General features: G+C 39.6%; 1 protein-coding gene across 1 annotated transcript in view; it reads left to right on the top strand.

Annotated features, from left to right (window-relative positions):
• The first annotated feature begins 10,397 nt into the window (after positions 1-10,397).
• The window catches only part of si:ch1073-396h14.1 (disintegrin and metalloproteinase domain-containing protein 10), a 29,819-nt gene continuing 18,973 nt past the window's right edge, over positions 10,398-21,243 (top strand). The window contains exons 1-6 of the mRNA XM_040128945.1: positions 10,398-10,458; positions 10,926-11,073; positions 11,343-11,461; positions 11,864-12,019; positions 17,992-18,077; positions 18,996-19,118. Coding sequence (XP_039984879.1) covers positions 10,398-10,458; positions 10,926-11,073; positions 11,343-11,461; positions 11,864-12,019; positions 17,992-18,077; positions 18,996-19,118 — 693 coding nt within the window. The remainder of the gene's footprint in view (positions 10,459-10,925; positions 11,074-11,342; positions 11,462-11,863; positions 12,020-17,991; positions 18,078-18,995; positions 19,119-21,243) is intronic.

Below are 21,243 nucleotides of genomic sequence, written 5' to 3' on the forward strand. Positions count from 1 at the left end.
AGACTTTATGAAAAGTTAACAAGACCAAAATTTTAAATACTTTTAATCAGAGACAATACTCAGAAGGAGGAAAGCCCCCGTGAGCATTTCCTTCTTTTTGTAAATCAATTATGCATTACGAGTGCGGCCACTTTCATGCAATGTGGTTAGTTATAACTCATTTTCATAACATTTCGCTATCAGAGCCTTTATGACTGAAGGTGCACATTAGTCCTGGTCATGACTGTATCTTTATGGCAGAGCCAGTGACCTGCTGCACAGAGATGAGAAACATTCATGTTGTCTGTCTGCTGTCTGAGTCATACTAAGAGAAGTGTGGGAAATAGACCCCATACATTTTTTCCACATGGGAAAATGATCTAAAGCAACTGTAAATAAAAGATGCATCCAGAGACTAAGTCATTATGGGGACTTGTTGTGTATTGTCAAGAGAATTACACAAGTTCCTAACTTTACTGTAGGTTGTTATCTATTTTGGTAAAATACAGAAAAACCTTGACTGCATTGTTGAGTTAATAGCCATTCATTCCTGTGAGATATAATTGTTACCAAGAGATGTAATTATGTACAAACATTCCTGTGTGATGGTTGTGGTTTAATAGCTCTCATGACCTGTTGGTGACTCCCTGACTCTCCTCATGTTGTTTTTGTAGACAAAGGCTGGTGAGAAGTGTTAATCCTAGAGATGGGCTGCGTTTTGGCCCTTTACATTGATGAAGCCTTTTCTGATAAACTGACAAAGTACCAGTGTCTAGTTGCAAATGTCAGTGAGTTAGTATACACTGTTAATGTAGATTAGTGATACTGATGTTAGGAAGCCTTGGGCATGTTGACAAATTGGCTGTTTGTATGTTATGATTAGTGGGCTTACCACAAAAAAAAGTGGTTCATGTGCTGTCAAAGAATAAATAATAACCAATGTGTGTGCAAGTGTGTTTGTGTGTGTGTGTGTGTGTGTGTGTGTGTGTGTGTGTGTGTGTGTGTGTGTGTGTGTGTGTGTGTGTGTGTGTGTGTGCGTGATGTTTTGCACTGAAAGACATTATATTGTGTGACTCCTGCTCCTGGCACTGCCCCAATGAGACCATGACAACATGTTAAAACAACCCTTGGTCCCCTTAATTGCCTCCGCCATCAACGAATACTGCATGTGTGTGTGTGTGTGTGTGTGTGTGTGTGTGTGTGTGTGTGTGTGTGTGTGTGTGTGTGTGTGTGTGTGTGTGTGTGTGTGTTTGTGTGTGTTTGTGTCCCTGCTTTGGCGCTGTCTTTTCTTGCCCTCTGTTATCTGACCTAACATTTGCCTCTTTGACACTGCTCACAGACAATGTGTAAATAAAGATCCCAGTGGGTGAATGGCTGCAATGAGAGCATGTCACCAGTTATTCAGAGGGCTTATCAGCTCATCACAGTCATTCATGAGAGAGGGGCTGACAGGGCGAGAGGAAGGAAAGGAGGGCAAATATACAGTAGACCATTTCTGGTGACAGAGGAGAGTGATCTCTAAAGCTGGTACATGGTATGACAGACAGGAAAGGGATGCATTTTGAAATGATACATATAAGTATACTCTCAACAGGAATGACTTCAGATCTCATCATAGCTCAATACATAGATATATGTAAAGCTTTATGCTTCTCTGCAGCTTCACCTTCTGTTAGTTTTTTGGTAACACTTGATAATAAGGGTACAAACCATGTTTAAGTGATGAAAAACTAATGCATGAGTCATGATGATTGAAAGCATGAATTAATGCAGGATGCATGATGAATTCCTGTTGCTCACCATTAAGAAATGATCAGATTACTATGACTATATGATTAGGTAACACTCACTGGCTCAACATTGGGTGAATGTTAACTAAAAGCTGGGTCATGCAATAATATTCTAACAAATAAGCTTGCATCCATGAATTTATTCATCTATTCACATAGAAAGTGAGCTATTTTTGTCAAACTGTGTGTCAGAAGCTAACATCTGCATGTTGCCGCTACATGGTGCAGCCTTGTAAACCTGATATGGCTAATATGTTAGCGAACTACTTCATATTATTTACACATCCAGCAGACACGGAGCAACATTAACATTCATTTGGAGTCCTGTTTCTGGTCACCTGATGAATTCAATGCCATTTCAGCTCTGTTTTTGCTTCCACCAAATCCTGAAAAAAAAATTTGCTTCTCCAGCATCTAATTTCTCCACTTTCTTTGCAAGTTAATCACTAACTTTATCAGTCCGCTGGTTAGTAATGGGTAAGTAGCACTGAGTGTTTTTATCAAAGCTTTTTGCCGAAAACAGTCGCCTGCTGCTGCTTGAAATAAGGTTGATGGGGCTGAAGCACAGACGGAAAAGTTGTGGGCCATAAAACCAAAACAATTTGTGTGGGTTTGTCACTGCAAGCAACCCCATTCACATCACAAATAGACATTGGAGCCATTATTCACATAAGGACATTGATTAGTGCAGCTTTAAAAGTGAATTAAATGCTGCAAAGGCCATAAGATTTTGCATACATAAATATGCTTCTTAGAATGTACTTTCACTATGTATTGTTCATGTACACAGTATTAATACAGACCTTTAGTGTATCTACATGGTGAAATATCCAAGGACAAGCTGTTACCATTTATACAAAGCTGTATTACTGAGGTTATCGAGATGTTACACTTAAGAGCCCATGAAGGAAGAATGCATGACGTTATCCTGCAGCCATTCTGCTGATAGGCTACTGATAGCTGCCAGCGTAGTCATTAGAGGTCAAAGGTCACTGTATGAGTGCTCAGCACCCTTCCTGGATTAGAAATGAAAGAAAAACAAGACAAGAACGAGGGGAAAACATATTAAGACTGTGTGAGAATCATTTGCTGCTGCTTAATCTCACGAGTTGGACCAAATCTAACAGCTGTTATACATTCACATTCTGAGTCAAGCTCCTTATCAAGACTCTAATCTTAACTGTAACTCTGTCTTGGCTGAACTTCACTATCCCCAACCCCATTAACTCATCTAAAACACTGCAACCTGCCTCAACTTTAACTACCCCAATTCTCCCTTCTCACCCCCCTCCTGTGCTCCCTCCACTGGCTGCTCATATTAAAGTCTAAAATCCTGATACTCGTGCAAGATATTCCCACAAACGTGCAGACCACGGCCAGTCCTCCTCTCCAGCATGGGCTCGATTTGTGACTGCTGGCTGCCAGCTCTTCCTGCCCTGCAGCAACTTGGACATCACTCCACCCACCCTGGCCTGAAATGTCTATCCTCTTGCTCTCCCAGAGTGGGACTGAACTTCCCACCCACATCAAGCCAGAAGAATAACTCCCTAAATTCTTTTCTAAACTTGAAGCTCGTCCCTCTCTCTACTGCAACATTATCTTTCTGTAAATGAGACGAAGGTCTCCATTATATTCCTCCTCAACTAATTATCATACTCACATGTAATTTTTTTTTTTTTTTTTTTGCTTATTTAGTACCTCTGTGCCACATACCACAGTCACAGAAATATTATAAGGTTTCTGCACTGGTCGCTGTAATTTTATACCCTTTAGAGCAGCTTGAAATATTAGCCCAAATTTTTAAATGAAATATATATTACTGCTGTATGTGTGTGTGTGTGTGTGTGTGTGTGTGTGTGTGTGTGTGTGTGTGTGTGTGTGTGTGTGTGTGTGTGTGTGCATTCGTGCGTGATGTGGTGGTTGGCTGAGAACAGGTCTGTGTCCTTTTGCCTCGCCCACATACTGTTGAACATATGGCTTCATTTAGAGAGTAATGGAAGGAGGTCATTTGTCATCAGCAGTATAAACAAATGAGGACACACACACACACACACACACACACACACACAGAGACTCTTTTATGAGGCATATGTATTGGCTGTCACAATCTATTCTCCATTTCACCATTCATTATCTTGGAGCATCCCAAACTGTTTCAACATCAGTTTGTTTCATGATATTTCAGCATAGGTGTGTTTAATTTTTTCAGTTGTGACTCTTTTCAATGCAAAAGATCCATAAATAAGAGAAGCGCCATGCATTTATGTTTTTACTTCTGCTGAGTCGCACCCATTCTCCCTCTGTCCCTGGTAGGAAGTTTTGCTGATTTCCATTTGTAGGGGTGTCCCTTTCCTTTTCTCACTGCGTCACTGCGTCTCAAGTGTAATCACTTTTATTGAGTTTGTCAGCAGCTCCCTCTTCTGGGGTTGCAGAATATCACAGTTATCAAGAGGAGGCGCACCAAGAAGGTCCTGATTCCTCTTTCTTTGCATCTTTTTCTTGCAAGTGGAATTCAAGTAGGAATACAGATGCAATGTACGATACAGTATATTCAAAATTACTTGACTATGTATGGAAATGAGCAACACAGTCCCAACAAGGTCTGAAATCTCCTGGTCTGACAACTGCATCTAAACATATGGATTTCTCCATGATTTTAGCTGTCTAGTTTATTTTTAGGTATTTCTGTCATTAAATGGTCTAATATTAGAGACACTTACTGAAAGTTTTGCATCAGCAAACTCATAGTGTTACAGTTTGTGGCGGTTTGGTTGTGACTTGTTTCCTTGCTTCCTGACATCCACATCTGATCTCTTTTTTGCGATTTAATTTATGTTTTGTAAATATATCAGTTAATTCAAGTGCATTTTTGGTGTCACTTCCTTTCCCTCCTTGGTATTTGAACTCTAAACCTTTAACAGTCCAAGTCAAAATTTTATCCCCACAAACTGTTAAATACTAGTAATGTCTTTTAAAAAAGCGAATGTAGACTCACTAATGAGAAATTTGTACCACTTAATTTTACTAAGATGATCATATTTACAATATTTAAGCTCATCTCTTTTTTTTTTTTTAAAAGTTAGAAATTATGAAAATATCACCAATTTATTTATCATTCACAGACTCAGAAAACATGAAAGTAATGTTTGCTCAGAGAACCATTTATTCATAGCAACATCCGACTGCCAATGACCTTCCTCATGCTGAATACAGAGTATTATGCACAAATGATAGGCCTTTTTCACTGAAAGCAATTTGACATGACAGAAAAGCAGAGGTTTAGATACTAAAACGAATGATGGTTGAATTCCATTTAAATGCTTCATCTTCAGGGTCCTGGTATTGTGCATGCTGGTTCACTGTCACCCTCTCATGACTTACTGATACACTTGAATATAACAGAGCCAACATGAATTTTTATTGGTAACACTTGTGCTTTTGACAAGACAAAACGTCCGCTGTGAAAAAGGCCTATCCACTGGTGAGACACCCCCGACGGACTTATTGTTCCCTAAGAGGTCATCTTACATACACAAAATATATATACATCAAATAAAAGCTGCAAGAGTAGGAAGTTCAGCCTGAGGATGGTCAAATGAACTTAAGGTTTTTTAAGTTTTTTACCGACAAATGTTACTCCCATGCTTGAATTTTGGGAATATTCTTCTGTTGGTGGCACCATAAACTGGGATTACAATGCTTGATATTTAGAATTTTAAGCAAACTTTTGTTTCACTTTTCCTTTCAGTGTTTAGAAGATTACTCACTACAACACTTTCAAAAATATTGTTTGCCAAGGCCTATTTTGTCTATTTCACCACTCGTTCACTCACCCGCATGTCACTACATGTCAGTAGTGCCAATGGCTGCTTTGATCAGAGTTTTAAAAACGTGTGTAGAATTTTTTATGTGATCAGAGCATCTTTGAAAGTGATTGCATTAATTATTTATAAAAAATGAGACAATCCAAGTGAAAATTGGTGCACTCTGGCTCTTTCAGAGTTCAAGGGCCAGAGTCAGACATTTCCTCACATGGTGGCTTCAACAGTAGATGTGATATTTGTTATTTTTTTCACAAAAGCAAGATGTTATGGTTCATCCTGTAGTACCAGTGCAAAGGAAAGAAATCCTCTCTACAACTAGCTTGGATCAGTCGTCACTCTCAGAGAGAAAACTCTCTTCATTGACGTAATCTACTGATCAAAGTATCATGGACACTGAGCAGTCATTTGTGCCAGATCATGTAGGCAGATAATGTATTGCATAATGGCAAACTGAGTTTTCTCTTTGGTAAATAACTGAAGTACACATCTATCAATATCATTACTCCTGCTCTTTACTACTTTTTGTGTGACGTTGCGATGTTTTAATGTGGTTGGACACATAATCTTTTCCTTTTTGAAAGTGTAATATAAAGTCAAATATTTCAGCGTTGCAGTGACTGTACTGTATTCTAAAATGTGTCAAGGTTATTGGATATGTTTTAGTATCAGTATTTTGTTGTACTTCAGATCTTAGTTTAATGGGCAGAGACTGTTCCTACCTTAGCAGATAGTCCCTGTAGTTGTTATGTAATCTGCTGCCCAAAAGACCTCGTCTGACTTGTTGTTTAGCTTAACGTCGTGACCTTGGGCCTTAGATGGCAAAGAGTAAGATCTGTACGAGGTGGGGGGTTGAAGCTAGGCCTTTAAAATCTATCGTGAGTCTTCTCAGTCCAGCTAGGTATTAAGAAATTTAATTTACTGCTGTATGCAGCATTGGAAAGGTGTTACTAAATATCAGTAAATAAACATAACCACAGATATTTGCAGCTTTAACCAGAGTGTACTGTCCAATTAGACATCGCTTGTCACTTTTTCTCAATTCGTCCTGACTTTATCCACTTGTGTCATCATGATTAGGAAAAATAATACAAAATTTATTCTGGGACATTGGATTATTGTATCTGCAAAATGTAGCAGTTGGGAAATAACAGTATAAATGAAAAGTTTTAAATAGCATGAAACCCTGACAATTTCACAAATAACTTCACGAATCAGTAAAAAAAAACAAAAAAAAAACAAAGAACAGACTCATGAGGACAGGCAAAAATACAGCAACTGAACCTACAATGCAGAAAAATAAACACAAGCTACATATGAAAAATAAAACAAACAAACAAACAAAAAACGCTCCATGTAGCGCCATGGTCTTCAAGCTTTATTTTCAGGAGCTTTCTGTAGAGGGAGGCATTGTATTGCAAGTGGACAGACTTCTGCAGTAAAAGTTTGCTACTTCATCTGGTCTGCAAGTCCTCTGTGGGACTGCGTTATTGCACCTGAGTGAGTTTTACTGTTACAAATATGATAAACCTGCCTTCAGATGACTTCCAGGTCTTTTTTGTAAGCCGCCACGAGCAATTGACAGTCATGTACTTCGTACAAAAAAAAATTGAAAATTAACACACTTACTTAATATACAAAAGGCTATATCTTTCAAGAATCTTGTTTATAATAACATAATTGACACATGTAACCATAAATTGCATAGCAGTATAAGGCATGATTACGCAAAACTGTTTAATTTATGGATCTACAATATGATGCCATGTTGAACTATTATGACAGAGTGCTTTTCAAGAACTGTATTGCAGTAAGGGTAAACGTGGCCACTGTACACTGTTATGTATTCAGAACAAATTGATTAGCATGATGGAAAAAAAACATACAATTAGTCCTGAAGTGGTGAATGTCTCAGTTTCAGCAGAGTTGAGGCAAAGGCATCGGATGCATCAATAAACAGACAGAGATGGATGGCAGCCTGTCTATCTTCTCAGCTCAGATCTATGTCAATGCCTTGAATACAATGCACTCATTATTGAGTGTGACACAGACTGGATATTGTGCGTTGAAAGGGAAAGCTGTGGCTCTTTGTGAAGTGGGTCAGGTCTGTGAAGTGATTAACAGTTAGCTATGTCAGCAGAAAGATGTGATTTGATAATTCCCATAGCCTATGAACCCTCAGAGAACCAAAGAAACCTGCTAAGGGTCTGCAGTCGCACTAATTATCCCATGATCCTTTGTCTGACACTAAATGCCAGACGTTTGTAGGGTCAGATTGGATGTCATGTGTAGTGTTGGTTTGAATTAGCCTCAAAGGCAACCAGAAACCCCCATGAAAACATTTCAGTCAAGCAGCGAAAAATACCTCATGAGAACTTCACATCCTGCAAAACCCAAAACGAAAATGGATCTTGAATGTAGAGCAGAGATTCTAAATGTGGACGTTTTCCCAGAACTGACAGGATCAGTTACAGTAGTGTGGCCCGAAAATAATTCCTCTTTCTTTTTTCTTCGCTAGCACACATGGAAGAGTTGGTTGCTGAGATCCAAGCAACTGGGAAATGCTTGGGAAACGAGGATAAATTTCACTTCTAAATGCTTCGTCTGTGTCCAGATTCTGCTTTTGTAGCTCTTTAAAATGTGATTAAGTAAGGCAGCGTTTGAGCCTAAATTTAAATGCTAGGATCAAATCACAATTCATGTGGAAAAGCTTGCGTTACAGTCACCTCACTGTTTCAAGTCAACATCCTAGAGTAACTTCTCCACACTTAAAAAAAAAAGGTACTTACAGGAGAAGTAAAGGTCCCACAAGGGCTCTTTTGTAATCGTAAAACTAGTGCATGTGTTCAGTGTACATTTGCTACTTTTCAGTTTTATTTTTATGTAGTTTGAGGATGGGTTCAAATGCAAAATCTCTTAAAGACTTTGACAACCTAAAGGAAATTTGAGGGTGTTAAGTTGCACTTCCTTTTATTAAGAGTGGGGTTGCAAGTAGAAAACCTCCCTATGGGAATGTGTGTGTGCACGAGCCTGCGCTCAGGGGCGTGTCTGAGTGTGTGATTTCATGGCTGTGATCCGGGTGATCCCTTCGCGGCCAATCGGTGTGAAGTAGGAGGTTTCTGGAGGAGGTGGTCCGTGGATGATTAAAGGATGGGGGAGGTTAAACTCTAAACCATGCTGTAAAACACTGACCTGTAGTAAGTGGTCTTTAGTAACGTCTCAGGCCAGGAACCTGTCTGCAGATGCCTGAGCTTGACATCTGTTAGGTTTATAAAGCTGGACGTGACCCAGCTAAGACATGATTAGAGCTGTAATAGATATTATGGGATGTTATGTCATTGTCTTAACAAGTCAGGTCATATGAATCAGAGATCAGGACCCGAACCCCTTCTAACTAGATAGGATCAGAGTACAGGGACATAGTTGTAAACCTTAAAAGAAAAAACATCAAGAGACGCCCAAGAGATAAAAAAGAAGTCACTGAGTTAATTGCATAAACCAGGGGTGGTTTTTGCAGATCTTCACTCTAATATGTTGCATGATATGGACCCAAGGGAGACAAGCAGCTACTTTGTGGAAGCTAATGAGGATCCAGCAAAAGAATAAAGAATCATTTTGTGTCTAATTGCATGTTAATGGTATTCTAGCGAATTTACAGGGCTTCAACTTAGTTTATAACTGTCTCTGCTTTTTGTCCATGCAGAAGTACATAAATAGATACGGGGGCTTTTATTTTAAGTAGCAAAACCTTTGTTTTAATTTACTCAATTTACAGGTCAAACGTCACATTTCCTCTTTATATGTTATTGTTCCTCAAAATTGCCTAAAGCTTTCAAACTTTGTTTAGAAACACCTCTGACACAGTGTGGCTCATACAAGTGATTGCTTCCCTCTCATATTAAGAACAATTTTAGATCTTTCTGTATCACATTAGAGTCTATAATAAGACCTGTGGGAGGCCTTTCCTTTGTCAGGATGTAGAGAAAATTAATCAGAGTTCACAGTTTGACACTCAATTTCTTTTTTTTTTTTAGCCAACCTCGTGGCTTGAGTGTACAGTATGTCAGTCTGTTGGACCACTACTTTGGTCAAGACGGCAATGTTTCGACTATTGGATTAATCACCATAAAATTTTGTGCAGACATTCATTGTCCCCAGACGATGTACCCCGACGATTTCGGTGATCCCTTGACTTTTCATCTAGCGCCACCAGCAGATCAAAATTTTCACCAGTGAAATATCTCAATATACTGTAAAGCAGGATTGACTGGCACAAAAATTTTTACAGACACTCTTTTTCATTTTTTTTTTTTACATTTTTCCAATACTTTCATTTATATCTACCTGCAAAACTTCTTCAGCGGAGTTGTACTAAATGTTAGCGTGCTTACATGCTAAACTAAGATGGTGTACATGGTAAACATGATACAGCATCCGCTAAAAATCCGCATGTCAACGTTGTCATTGTTAACATTTTAGCCTGCCGACATTATTTAGCTACTAGTTACTATTTCATTAAGTAATCTTCCTACAACTCTGTTTCAAACCCCTCCTTTAACTGTGCAGATAATTCATAACTTGCTAGCAAACAAGTCTGAATATGCCTCTTCACTGTGTCAGAGTACATATCTCCATGCCGAGTTCTGGCTTGAACTTCCTAACTAGTCACATTCCAGGTACGAGGCTGGTGAAGAGAGAGGTAAAGAGAAAAGGGATGAAAAAGGGATGAGGACAGAAGTGAGCGAGGGAGGAGAAAGAGAAAACTCTGAAAGGTGAAGGAAAACAAAAACCCACCAATGAGGAGATCATGGGGGTTCAACACTGCTGGCTGCTGTTGTTGTTGGTCGACTGCCGTGAATGGATTACAGGTAGCGTGGCGGTGGAATGTGCAGATTAGTGTGTATACGTGTGTTAAAAAAATTTAAAAATGTGTCAAAGAGAGGCCCTTCCTCACAGTGCACCCTGAATAAGTATGTGGGGTTGTGTGTGGATGTAAAGCTGTGTTTGTATGTGAGTATCACTCTGCCTGGGTCATGTCATATCGATATGTGTGTATGAATATGCAGTTTTATGTTGCTGTGGTGGACTGGCCTCATCTCCGTTTGGACATGTCTCAACCAGTCCTCTCAGCAATGCTGTAAACAGGAACCCTCATGCAAAACCCGCCATTGATGTGATGTAGACTGAGTTTTTGGCTAACTTAGTCGGGATTAATGGGGTACACCTGTTTATTAAGGGGTTTGAGGGCAGAGAGACATATTTAGAGAAGTGGAATAAAAACAATAATACTGTTTAAAAATTTGTCCTGTAACCGGAGTGTTTTCCTTTTTATCAGGTGCTGTGAGTGACATCAGTCCATATATAAAGCATTATGAGGGCCTGTCATATGACAGGGAGGATCTTCACAGGATGCACTTGAGAGCCAAGAGAGCCACGCAACCTCAGGAATATACTCTGCAGCTGGATTTTTCTGCTTTTCAAAGGTAACTTCACCTTTCTCTCAATTGGGCCGCTGTTTCAAAAGCATTGTTAAACATAAAATCTAGTTGCAGTATAATTAACAATGCTTAAACAGACAATGCTTAAAAAACATATATATACAGTATTCTTTTGTTTGAGCAAAATGTTTGTATCTGTTGCTAGTCCAATGACACATGTCAACCATTAGTCCGTAAATTTACGTGCTGTTGATAGACCTTTCACAACAGTGCAAAGCTCTGACCACACTGTTTGTGTTTTGGTTTCCTTTCAGAGCTTTCCATCTGCGTTTGAGACGAAATGCAGCAGCATTCTCCCCAAATTTCATGGTGGTCAGTGAAAATGGTTCCACATCAGCAGACCTCTCCCACATATATTCAGGAATACTAGAAGGTGGGAACAGATAGCCTGCATTTAATTAAATTCTAAGTAAAATCGCTATGGTTAAAACATCTGGATAAAACATTTGTTCTATCTAACATTTGTTGGATAAAACACCTGGATAAAACAAGTTTTGCCACAAACAGATGATTATTGAAATCTGAGGAAAAAAGCAAACCTTAATGAACTGACTGGACTAAATGGGAGTCAGTCCATTGCTTTGCCTCTCTTGCCTCATACCTCACCTTCTGCATCTCTCTGATGGCTGAACGCTGCCTCTAATCTTTACATGTCTCTCAGTATCTTACCTGTTAATTCTGTTGATCTATCTCTCCTTCTCAGTGATCTCCTATCTCTGCTCGTTCTCCACCTCTCTGAACCTGACACGTTATCTCTCTCAACCCGGTCTTGCAGGTGAACATGGTTCAGCCTGCCACGGCTCTGTGTTACAGGGTCAGTTTGAGGGAACCATCCACACAGACAACGGGACTTATCACATAGAGCCGGTCCATAGATACACCAGCAACCAAACAGATCACCACTCTATAATCTACCATGAGGATGACATGGGTAAGACTACCTTCATTTTTCCACAGCAGGAAAAAAAGTTATCAGACCAAGTTATCTCAGCAGAGATTTTCAAGCTTCTTTTGGCTCTGTATTAACTTCAGCCTGCTCCCCAGTTTCTAGGATAAAAAAACAAAAAGAAACTCTGAAACTTGTGCATCTGCAGTCTGAAATTCTCCAAATGAAACCCCATAACCTCAACTGCTTTTCCTGGCCATTTGGTGATGAAGGCAGGAGCACAAAAAGAAATTCCATTATACAGTAGATCTCCCTCAAAGGTCTGATTCACAGCCGTCTTGGCAGTCTCATAGAAAGAAAAACAATTACAGCAAAATACATCTCTCCCCTGTTACTAATCCTTATTGCTCTTTCTCATATAGCACAGTGCAGTTTCCAGCTCTAGCACAAACTAAGGTCACTAGGGGTCAATGAACCAGCCTTAACTTGTAGTAAGTACAGTTATAATGTACAGATGTACAGGTATAATGTAAGACTAGAGCCCATTTGGAGCGCTGAGGGGGTGTGGGAATCTACCCTGGGCACCAGCCAAAGAAAAGATAAACTCAATATGGTGTGACTTTTGTAAGAGGAGGGGGAGATGGGGGGGGGGGGGGCTAAAGTAAGGAGGAAATTATGAAGATGAAACAGGAGGAGGAAGGGGTAGAGTACAATGATATAAGTTTCTAAAGGGAAAGTAGATAGAAAAGAGAACAGGAGCACATAGAGGATCCTTCAGGGTTTGAAGGCCTCGGAGACAGTTTCTACGACAACACATTAAAAAGAACGCTTAGTTGGCTTTGAATTATTTCAGTTTATGATTTGGCCAGATGGCAGTGATCACTGAGATCTGTCAAATGTTATGTGTAAGTATCAGTGTGGCTTGTGTGTGCATTTGATTTCGATCTGTGTATTTTTCCCTGGCTGTGTTGTCACATTTGCATCGGTATTATTTCCAAGAAAGCTTTTTCTTGGAAACATTGTGCAGATCATGCCAAAAGCATAGCCTGCACTTCCCCCCCTGTTTTTGTCTTTAGGTCTACACAGACACCGTGGCCGCCTTCCTCCCTACGTCTGCCGCCATTTCTTTATCCCCTTTCACAACTGTAGCAAAACTTTACATTAGATAGCCTCACAGCTGACAACATCCTGTTCTTTCATTCACAGGCCAGCATATCTGCAGGAAACTGTGAAAGATCTGACAGATGATATTTCGATAAACAATTAATGCTTCCATACAAAGTGGTAAATTAGGACACGAGGGGCTGACATAATGCGCCCGCTCCTGTGTGCATTTCCACTTCCTGTGGTTGTCGTCTCAGAGCAACTACGGTTGAATAAGGAACCTTCTGTCCCCTGGAATGTAGGATGTCATGGCAGCTATCAGATCTGGGACGAAGGTTGCGGGCCATTGTGGTCATTTTTCAACAAATATAACAGTTATATATTATATAACAGTATAATGACATCAAGACACCTGGTCACAAACATGGCCTGCTGGTTATGCTTTAAAATCACAGTTTTTGTAAATTTAAGGAATCATTCTACACGTGGATATTAAATATTACACATAGTGAGAAGAAGTTTAGTGTTGTAAAAATCTGGACACAGTAGATTGACAAAGGTGATGCTACAATGGCAAAGTGTTTGTTATTCATAAACTCAGAGTACATCATTTAAAGGGAACAGCAATTTGCTTTTTCTTAACAAACACTGACCAGATGACTATGGTGAAAACTATGTGCACAAATGTCTTACACACCAACAAGGCAGATACAAAACATCTGGGTTAATATGCAGATGCAATGTATGACTGGCCATTTAACAAACAATAAAGCAACAATATGAAATGTTAAAATAGCACTCGAAATGTAAACATGTAAAAGTAAGATTGCTGATTTGTGTAATTAAAACTGTGAAAAACATTACACTGTTAAATGTAATTGATTATTGCCCCTTTTTGCTCACATCTAGTTTACAGCAACCTGTCATGTTCATCTGGACAGTCTGTATTGTTTTTTGAACAGTGCCAGAATAGGTTTGTTGGGTACGAGGTTTCTAAAAGTCTAGAACCTACAGAAATTTTCATGGTCAGGTTATTATGATCATATCCAGCCCAGATTTCTACTGTAAACTGTATCCATTTTAACTGGTTTGAGTCTAAAATTGTTATTATCTGTATTTGTAATAGGTGTGTGTGTGTGTGTGTGTGTGTGTGTGTGTGTGTGTGTGTGTGTGTGTGTGTGTGTGTGTGTGTGTGTGTGTGTGTGTGTGTGTGTGTGTGTGTGTGTGTGTGTGTGTGTGTGTGTGTGTGTGTGTGTGCACCTACAAGTTACACCCTAGTTCCTGTGACCTTTCCTTTGAAGTTTCCCATATCTATGAAAGGGTAACTATTGACCTCACATTTCCTTGAGATAAATCAAGAGAGAGATCTCTTTGATCTGTGATTTTACTGTCAATGAAGTTGTGTGTGATCCCTTTATATTTTCCATCAACATTTTTACAGTCTGTCTCCTTTAAACATTCCCTGGAGCTTTTATTTTGATTTCACACCTACACAAATCTATTTCTTCATAACATTTGTTGCCAAATTGCATTATACCAGCATGTGGGAATTTGAGAAATACATCTCGGGTGAACACTGGCTGAACTCTCTGTGTTACACCAAAGCCCATCTTTTTTAAGCAAGAAACAGCTGTTACAGTGTCGCGAGCGTTGCTCTGGACTACTGACTTTCTGTTAAATGAAAAAAAAACTTCTTTACAATCACATAAATAACATCATGTATTGAAATATAATTACAAGACAGCAGGATTTCCATGTTTAATTCCAAAGAAACACTGTTACAGTATTAGTATAGAACCTTCAGCTCTATGGAGGTTTCATTTATTGTGGAAATGGGGAGGATGCAGTTTGATAGGAGATATCTGGACCACATGAGGCAGGAAATCTCCCACTGAGCATGTGAATCATGTTGTTTTTAAGAACTCTGGGGCCTTTGGTTTAGAAAGAGCATTGAATTACTGGTGGATCAGGGATTCCATCAGAGCAATTTCCACGTATTGCTGAGTAGAAGTGTGCACAGACTCTCTTTGGTTTAGGGTTATTTTGCACTTGAACAAACCAATGGGGCACTTGAGGGCACTTAGACCAACCACAGCAGCACCTGGGCGAACTATAAGAGCACTTGGAGGATTACCCTTGGCCTGACCAGAGAGTCATTCATGGGGCGCTTAGGCAGCAACATTAAGCCAAAAATGGAAGTGTCCTGTTTTAGCACACACACATCCTGGTTTATAAATGGGCAACAATCAGGGCCTTTTTTTTTACCCAGTGTTGCACCTGCACCCAAGACCCCAAACTCCCTCACTATAACAATAGAAACTATGCACAGGAGCACGAGGTTGAAAATGTAGCGTTAATGTGCGATAGTGAAATTCTGATTTTGTGTTGGTATGGTGCCCAATCATAGCTATTACTGTTATATGAGACCTGGCACTCAGGCATCAATTTCTACATTACTCTTGACAGTAGAACTAGTTTCCAACAGCTGCTGGGAATGTGAGTCTTGACCGAAATGTGACACTGATTTGTCATGTGGGAATATCCTTTTCTCTTCTTGGTTAGTCTTGCACTGATCGTACAGCTGTTTGTAACTGTCAAGGTGCTTGATACGGACACAACCTTTTCTTCACTTGTTTAGTTGGCAAAAGACTAAATAATATGTCTGCAACTTTGGCAAAACAGGCCTGAAGCATTTATCTCCTACAATATGATCAAGGAGAGTGAGACTCAAACTGAGAGAGGGAACATGGGCAAGTAGAAAGGTCTGGAAATAATGCCGCCAGTCGGTGGACGCCCAGCATTTAGGCCTCCACATCAACCTCCACCCCCACACAGCCTACCCCCACTCATGCCATGTGAAGAACGAATTGCAGGTTTGTGATTGGCTGGAGGACTCTCTCTGTAAGCTCATGGCCGATTCAGGGAGATGTGTAATGGTGACAGAGTGTTTCACATGCACACACACAAACACACACTTTGCATTACCCCTTGAAGTTCTCACTCTCTCATTACTGCAAATGACATGTGAACGTGATTAATATGTCATGTGACTTTACTGTAACTGTAGAATTTGAAGCCATTAATGTAGCTGGAATAGTTTGTTTTCTGTATATTAGTCTTAACTATCACCACAGGGTTTGTGCATAACTCCAGTGAACCTATTGTTTTGATTATTTTGCATGACTGTGAAACAGTGTACTTTATATTTCCTAATACACTCTTTTGCGATGAAATCCATTTGGCTTCATGCATTTTTGTGGAATTCTCTGGCTTTTCCAGATGAGCCAGTTTATGCAAATGCAATGAATCCCACAACTGCAAACCCATCATTATTGCATCAATCTGAATACAGCTGCTGTCCCAGAGGTGTTGCAAATCGCAGGCGATTATGTTGTTTTACTGAAATCAAACCAGCAGCTATTGCAGCATTTTCCACAGGCTGCCCCATTGCTCCCACTCCAGACCACAGTGCTGATTTCCAAATGTGGGTGCTCTATTTATAAAGTGTCTGAGAATGCGAGTGTGCTTCTGCCCATGTCAACCTCTCGATGTCACTAAGGAGGAGGTTTCAGATGATTTACGCCCTTATTGTTTAAAATTCTTCTGAAACAGTTAAAATGTAAAGCATACTTTTAATGCAAGACAAGCTTGTCTGTGAAACTGCAGGCAAATGACCAACAAAGTTGTTTGACTTTGTACATTAAATACTAGGTTGTAACTTAAGTTTTCTGTTTGATGGCTTCAATTCCACAACCTGCCATGCTGCAAAATGACACAACCTGATACATTTCATGACTTCCTTTGGGCCCTGTGAAGACTAATTGGATTCTTTGATTCTTAAAAAGACCATGTAGTATAGGAGGAGTGCAGAACAGATATCATGGACATCTGCATTTAAAATTGTAAAAATAGTACACTGGGAAATCTATGTTCTTTTCTGCTAAGATCATAGAGTTATTTATGTACTGGTTGAGGTAACCATAGATATTAAACTATCCTCACTTTGTTTCAAACTTTAAGACTTACTATGTTCAGAAGAACTTGAAATGTCAGTAAAGACATCAGAAAACATCAGAGTAAATCGCAAAGGCTCTTAAATTAAAGTCCCCCTCTCTTTATTGATTCCATGATGTAATGCACAACCATTGCACAGTCTCCTGCTTGGTAATGAATCTATTTGCTAAACATTTCCCGCATTTTACCAAAGCACAAGGGTGCTTCTTGAAATTCTAGGTACCAGGAAACTGCTCCCTCTGGACCTTGATAGTGAGAATATATAGAATATATTATTCCTGGCACCTTTCAGATCTCCTGCCCAGCTCTTGAATCTTTCAGTATTTTTCCCCCGATCATTGCCCCCAGTTAAACACACACAATGCCACACTTTTACAAAAATCATTTCAGTAAAAAAACAAACTAGTAATTTTCCAAAGATCAGACTGTCGCTCTGGTCCACATTAAAGGTATGTTTATTTGTGAGCTTATCTTACACAATATCCCGTTTGCTCCAAATGAACAGTTGTGGGTTGAACCAAACTTCATGTCTAATCTTTGTTCAATTATTTATTTATTGTTTTATTGGGGACACATACGACCACATTCAAATTAGTCATTATGGCACATAACAAAAGGTTCCCTAACTGGATGAACATGTTCTGGCACAAACTTACTCGTGGCAGTGTTTGCCTGGCTGTGTGTGTGTGTGTGTGTGTGTGTGTGTGTGTGTGTGTGTGTGTGTGTGTGTGTGTGTGTGTGTGTGTGTGTGTGTGTGTGTGTGTGTGTGTGTGTGTATGTGTGTATTTTACACTGCATCTATGTGTGTGTTCGACTAAAGGAGTGACATAAGACAGAGTAAATGAAATATTCTGAATTTATTTGTGAGTATCTTAAGTGTCTGTGTTTGTTTTATGTAGCCCTGCCAACCATGAGACTTCGCCCTGATGGATTCTGTGGTGCAGAACATCTAAGCGTCCTCGCCCAAAGCCTCAGACCCAATGAGGTGGGACAGTGCAGACATCACCTCAGTGAAAACACAAACATACTTACACACACGACTTAATTTAATTTTCTTTCCTCATCTCAATTTCCTCCTCTGCAATACCATTAACAGCCAATTAACTCCAAACAGGAAACATTTCTTGGGGGGGATTCACCAATGTGTCTGACTCATCTGTTATAAAGTATGTGAGGCAGTCATTCATTCTGTCACTTTTATTTAGTCTGTTGAATCACAGATAGCAAATAACATGGATGTAAAGACACTAACAGAATAATGCGTAAGATGCAAAGAACATAGCATGGGGACTTAAGAAATCTGAGAGTTGAGCTGTTTCTTTATAGGCCTAACCGACATTGGCAACGACCTTGAGTGTGCTACAAAGAAATAATAAACCAGGTATGATGGAATAAACATCTGCCAAATCTATTTAGCTAATCTCTCCCTTGGGTGCCCTATTTGTTGTCAACCTTTGACCAACTAGGTGGTGGTCCCAATGTCCATTGTCAAAAGTGGATGTCTGGACATTGGTATGGGTCCATTTTTAACAACATGCTTGCCGGTGGAGATCATTTCCACCGTTCGGCCATGAAATGGTCTGAACAGATGTTGTTGCAAGTGGAGTGTCCAAGTCATGTTCCTGTCACCACATGCATACTCTCCTGCTGGGACATTAGCATCAGCACAGTTTCAACATATGCCCTCATACAGACTCTGTTTAATGCGTTTGTAATATTTTCAGGAGTAGCTTCTGATGAGCTTGATTTTCCACCCGCATAATAAGCGCAAATAATTCTGTTAGTCTGAGGAGAGATTCGAATATATCCTGGTGACTTATCAGGCTATATCATAAATCTCCCTCCCATCAGACCATCTCCCATCTGTCTCCCTTCTTAATGTCCCTGCAATTTTCATCCACAGGAGGCACCAGTGAGCCGGTCTAGGAGGACAGTCGATGAGTCAAAGACCAGCTGCCTGCTCCACCTCCATGTTGACCACCTGTACTACAAGAGGTTCAAGTCTGTGGAAGCTGTTGTGGCTCAGGTGATCAGTTCAAATCTGGTGTTTTCAAAAATCATTTATCTCGGTTTCACTTTGAGAAGACAGGATATTTGATATGTGATACGTACTTTAACTGCAATTTCATTTTGTCTCAGGATTGATGCTACAGCAAAGTATTCAACAAGATAAAGACAAAGAAACCCATAATCCTAAAAACCTATGTCTGTTTTAGCTAAAAAAAAAAAAGCTCAATGAGGTTTAAAGTTCAGATGCTTTCTTGACAAAAAGAAAAGGTTCAAGCATGTGTGTCACCGCCTCCAAACTGACGTATTTAGATGCTGCTGATACCTGAGCTGCCTGATGTTTCAGGCCTCAGAGAACATAGCGTACACCGGAGCTGGAAAGGAGCATCAGAACACAACAGGATTTCCTCAGCTGTTGGTTGAGCAATACGTGCTTTGTTTGCAAACCTTTCCCTTAATCTAGTGTCCTGGATTCAGGGTATATGGTGCTGCAATCAAAGTTCACTTGGTTTAATTTTCAGTCCTAAAATCTTATCTCAATAAAACAAGTGAAATTATACGTCAATAGTCATTAGTTAACTTGTTTTCAAAACAATCGAATAGATTTCTTTCTTATTTTGTCTCGTTTCAAAATATTGACCAAGACAAAAAGGGTCCTGAATACTGAATTAAAGTTTCTTTAATGCTGAACTTCCCTTTATTTAACTGAACAGACCCAGTATGAGCAGCCTGTGATCTCAGAGTGAGTCTGTGATCAAATATCCCTGTGAAATAATTCAGGATTTCGGTGTTAATCTCCGATTAAAGTCACATTTTGCTCGGCCAAGGCAGGTCATTTTGGTCATGACTGAAACATTGCTTTTTTTTGGCTGGTTATCCTATAATGACCAACATCTAATTAATCAACAGAGGAGAACAGTTCATTCTGCATCAGTGCATTATTTACCATTGAAAACATTTATAGACATAATACTATGTAAAGGACTAAGCTGTTGCTGCTGTGAGGCTGAATAAAGTGCCAAATGCCAGCCCCTGCACAGCCGCACACAGTTGTCGTGGCAGTGCATACAGCAGGAGATGTTTTTTGTTCTCAGAGAACATGGTGGCACATGGAGTGCAGACATTTGGCCAAATAAGGTTCTATGCCAGGTGGAAAGGTCTGGCACAGAGCCACCAGAACCTCCTGTTCTTTCCCTTCTTCCCCCAGAATGAAACAACAGCTATGGAACTGTCATGCCAAGGCCAAGCAGGAGCTTAGATGATAGACGATGGATAGAAGGGAGAGGTTTTGGACAAAATTGCAAAAACACAAGCTGTTTTGAAGTGACCTCCCTCTGGTATTTAATACACTCTGTTTACTCTGAGGTGGCTTATTACATTTAAATGTCAAACATTTTTAACCCCTTGTCTTGCGCTCTTGACCTTTGACCTTTTTAGAGCAGCAAAATTACTGCAGCAGTCTCTGAGCTTCACTGAGGAGGGGCTGATGTATTAAAATCTACTGGTACAATTTTCAGGGGAATGTTCTTTTACAGCTAAAGTTCATTTACAAAATCAAGTTAGATGAAAAGAACATTCATTTTTTAACAGGTTTTGGTTTAAATTGGTTCTGGTTTTAGTGTCAGCTGGCCTGCAGTGAAATCACATTTGAGTGACCTTCTGTGTTAAAAGCTGCCTGCCTGTTGTGCTTCAGTGCAATAAGCAGCATAAAAGTGAATTAAGTATCTGTCTGTGTTGAAGTTTCTCTTTATGAACAAAGCTTCTGTAATTGCGGTTACAGGTCAAACGAGATGCTCTCCTGTTATTGAGTTTAGGCACATACTGATGTGGGAATCCAGTGAAGAAACATTAATATAATTACCTTTTTAAGTTCCTCTAAATTAAAACAAATAAACAGTACTTGCTTTTGCATTCAATATTAGATATGACATTATAAGCACACAGGTGCTGAATTTGATCTAATTATTTCAGATTTCTGGTCTCAGCATCTGAGCCAGGTTCAATTTTGGGACGAGTTACACTTTCGTTTGTGTGTTTTCTGCTGTGAAATGTTTAGCATCTGTGCTTTTTTAATTAAATTTTCTTAGTGTTCAAAACAAGGTCAGTTAACGAGTAAGTAAGTCTGTCCTTAGCTGATTTCTGCG

The sequence above is a fragment of the Xiphias gladius genome, chromosome 6 (genome assembly GCF_016859285.1).
Source record: "Xiphias gladius isolate SHS-SW01 ecotype Sanya breed wild chromosome 6, ASM1685928v1, whole genome shotgun sequence".
Lineage (NCBI taxonomy): Eukaryota > Metazoa > Chordata > Actinopteri > Istiophoriformes > Xiphiidae > Xiphias > Xiphias gladius.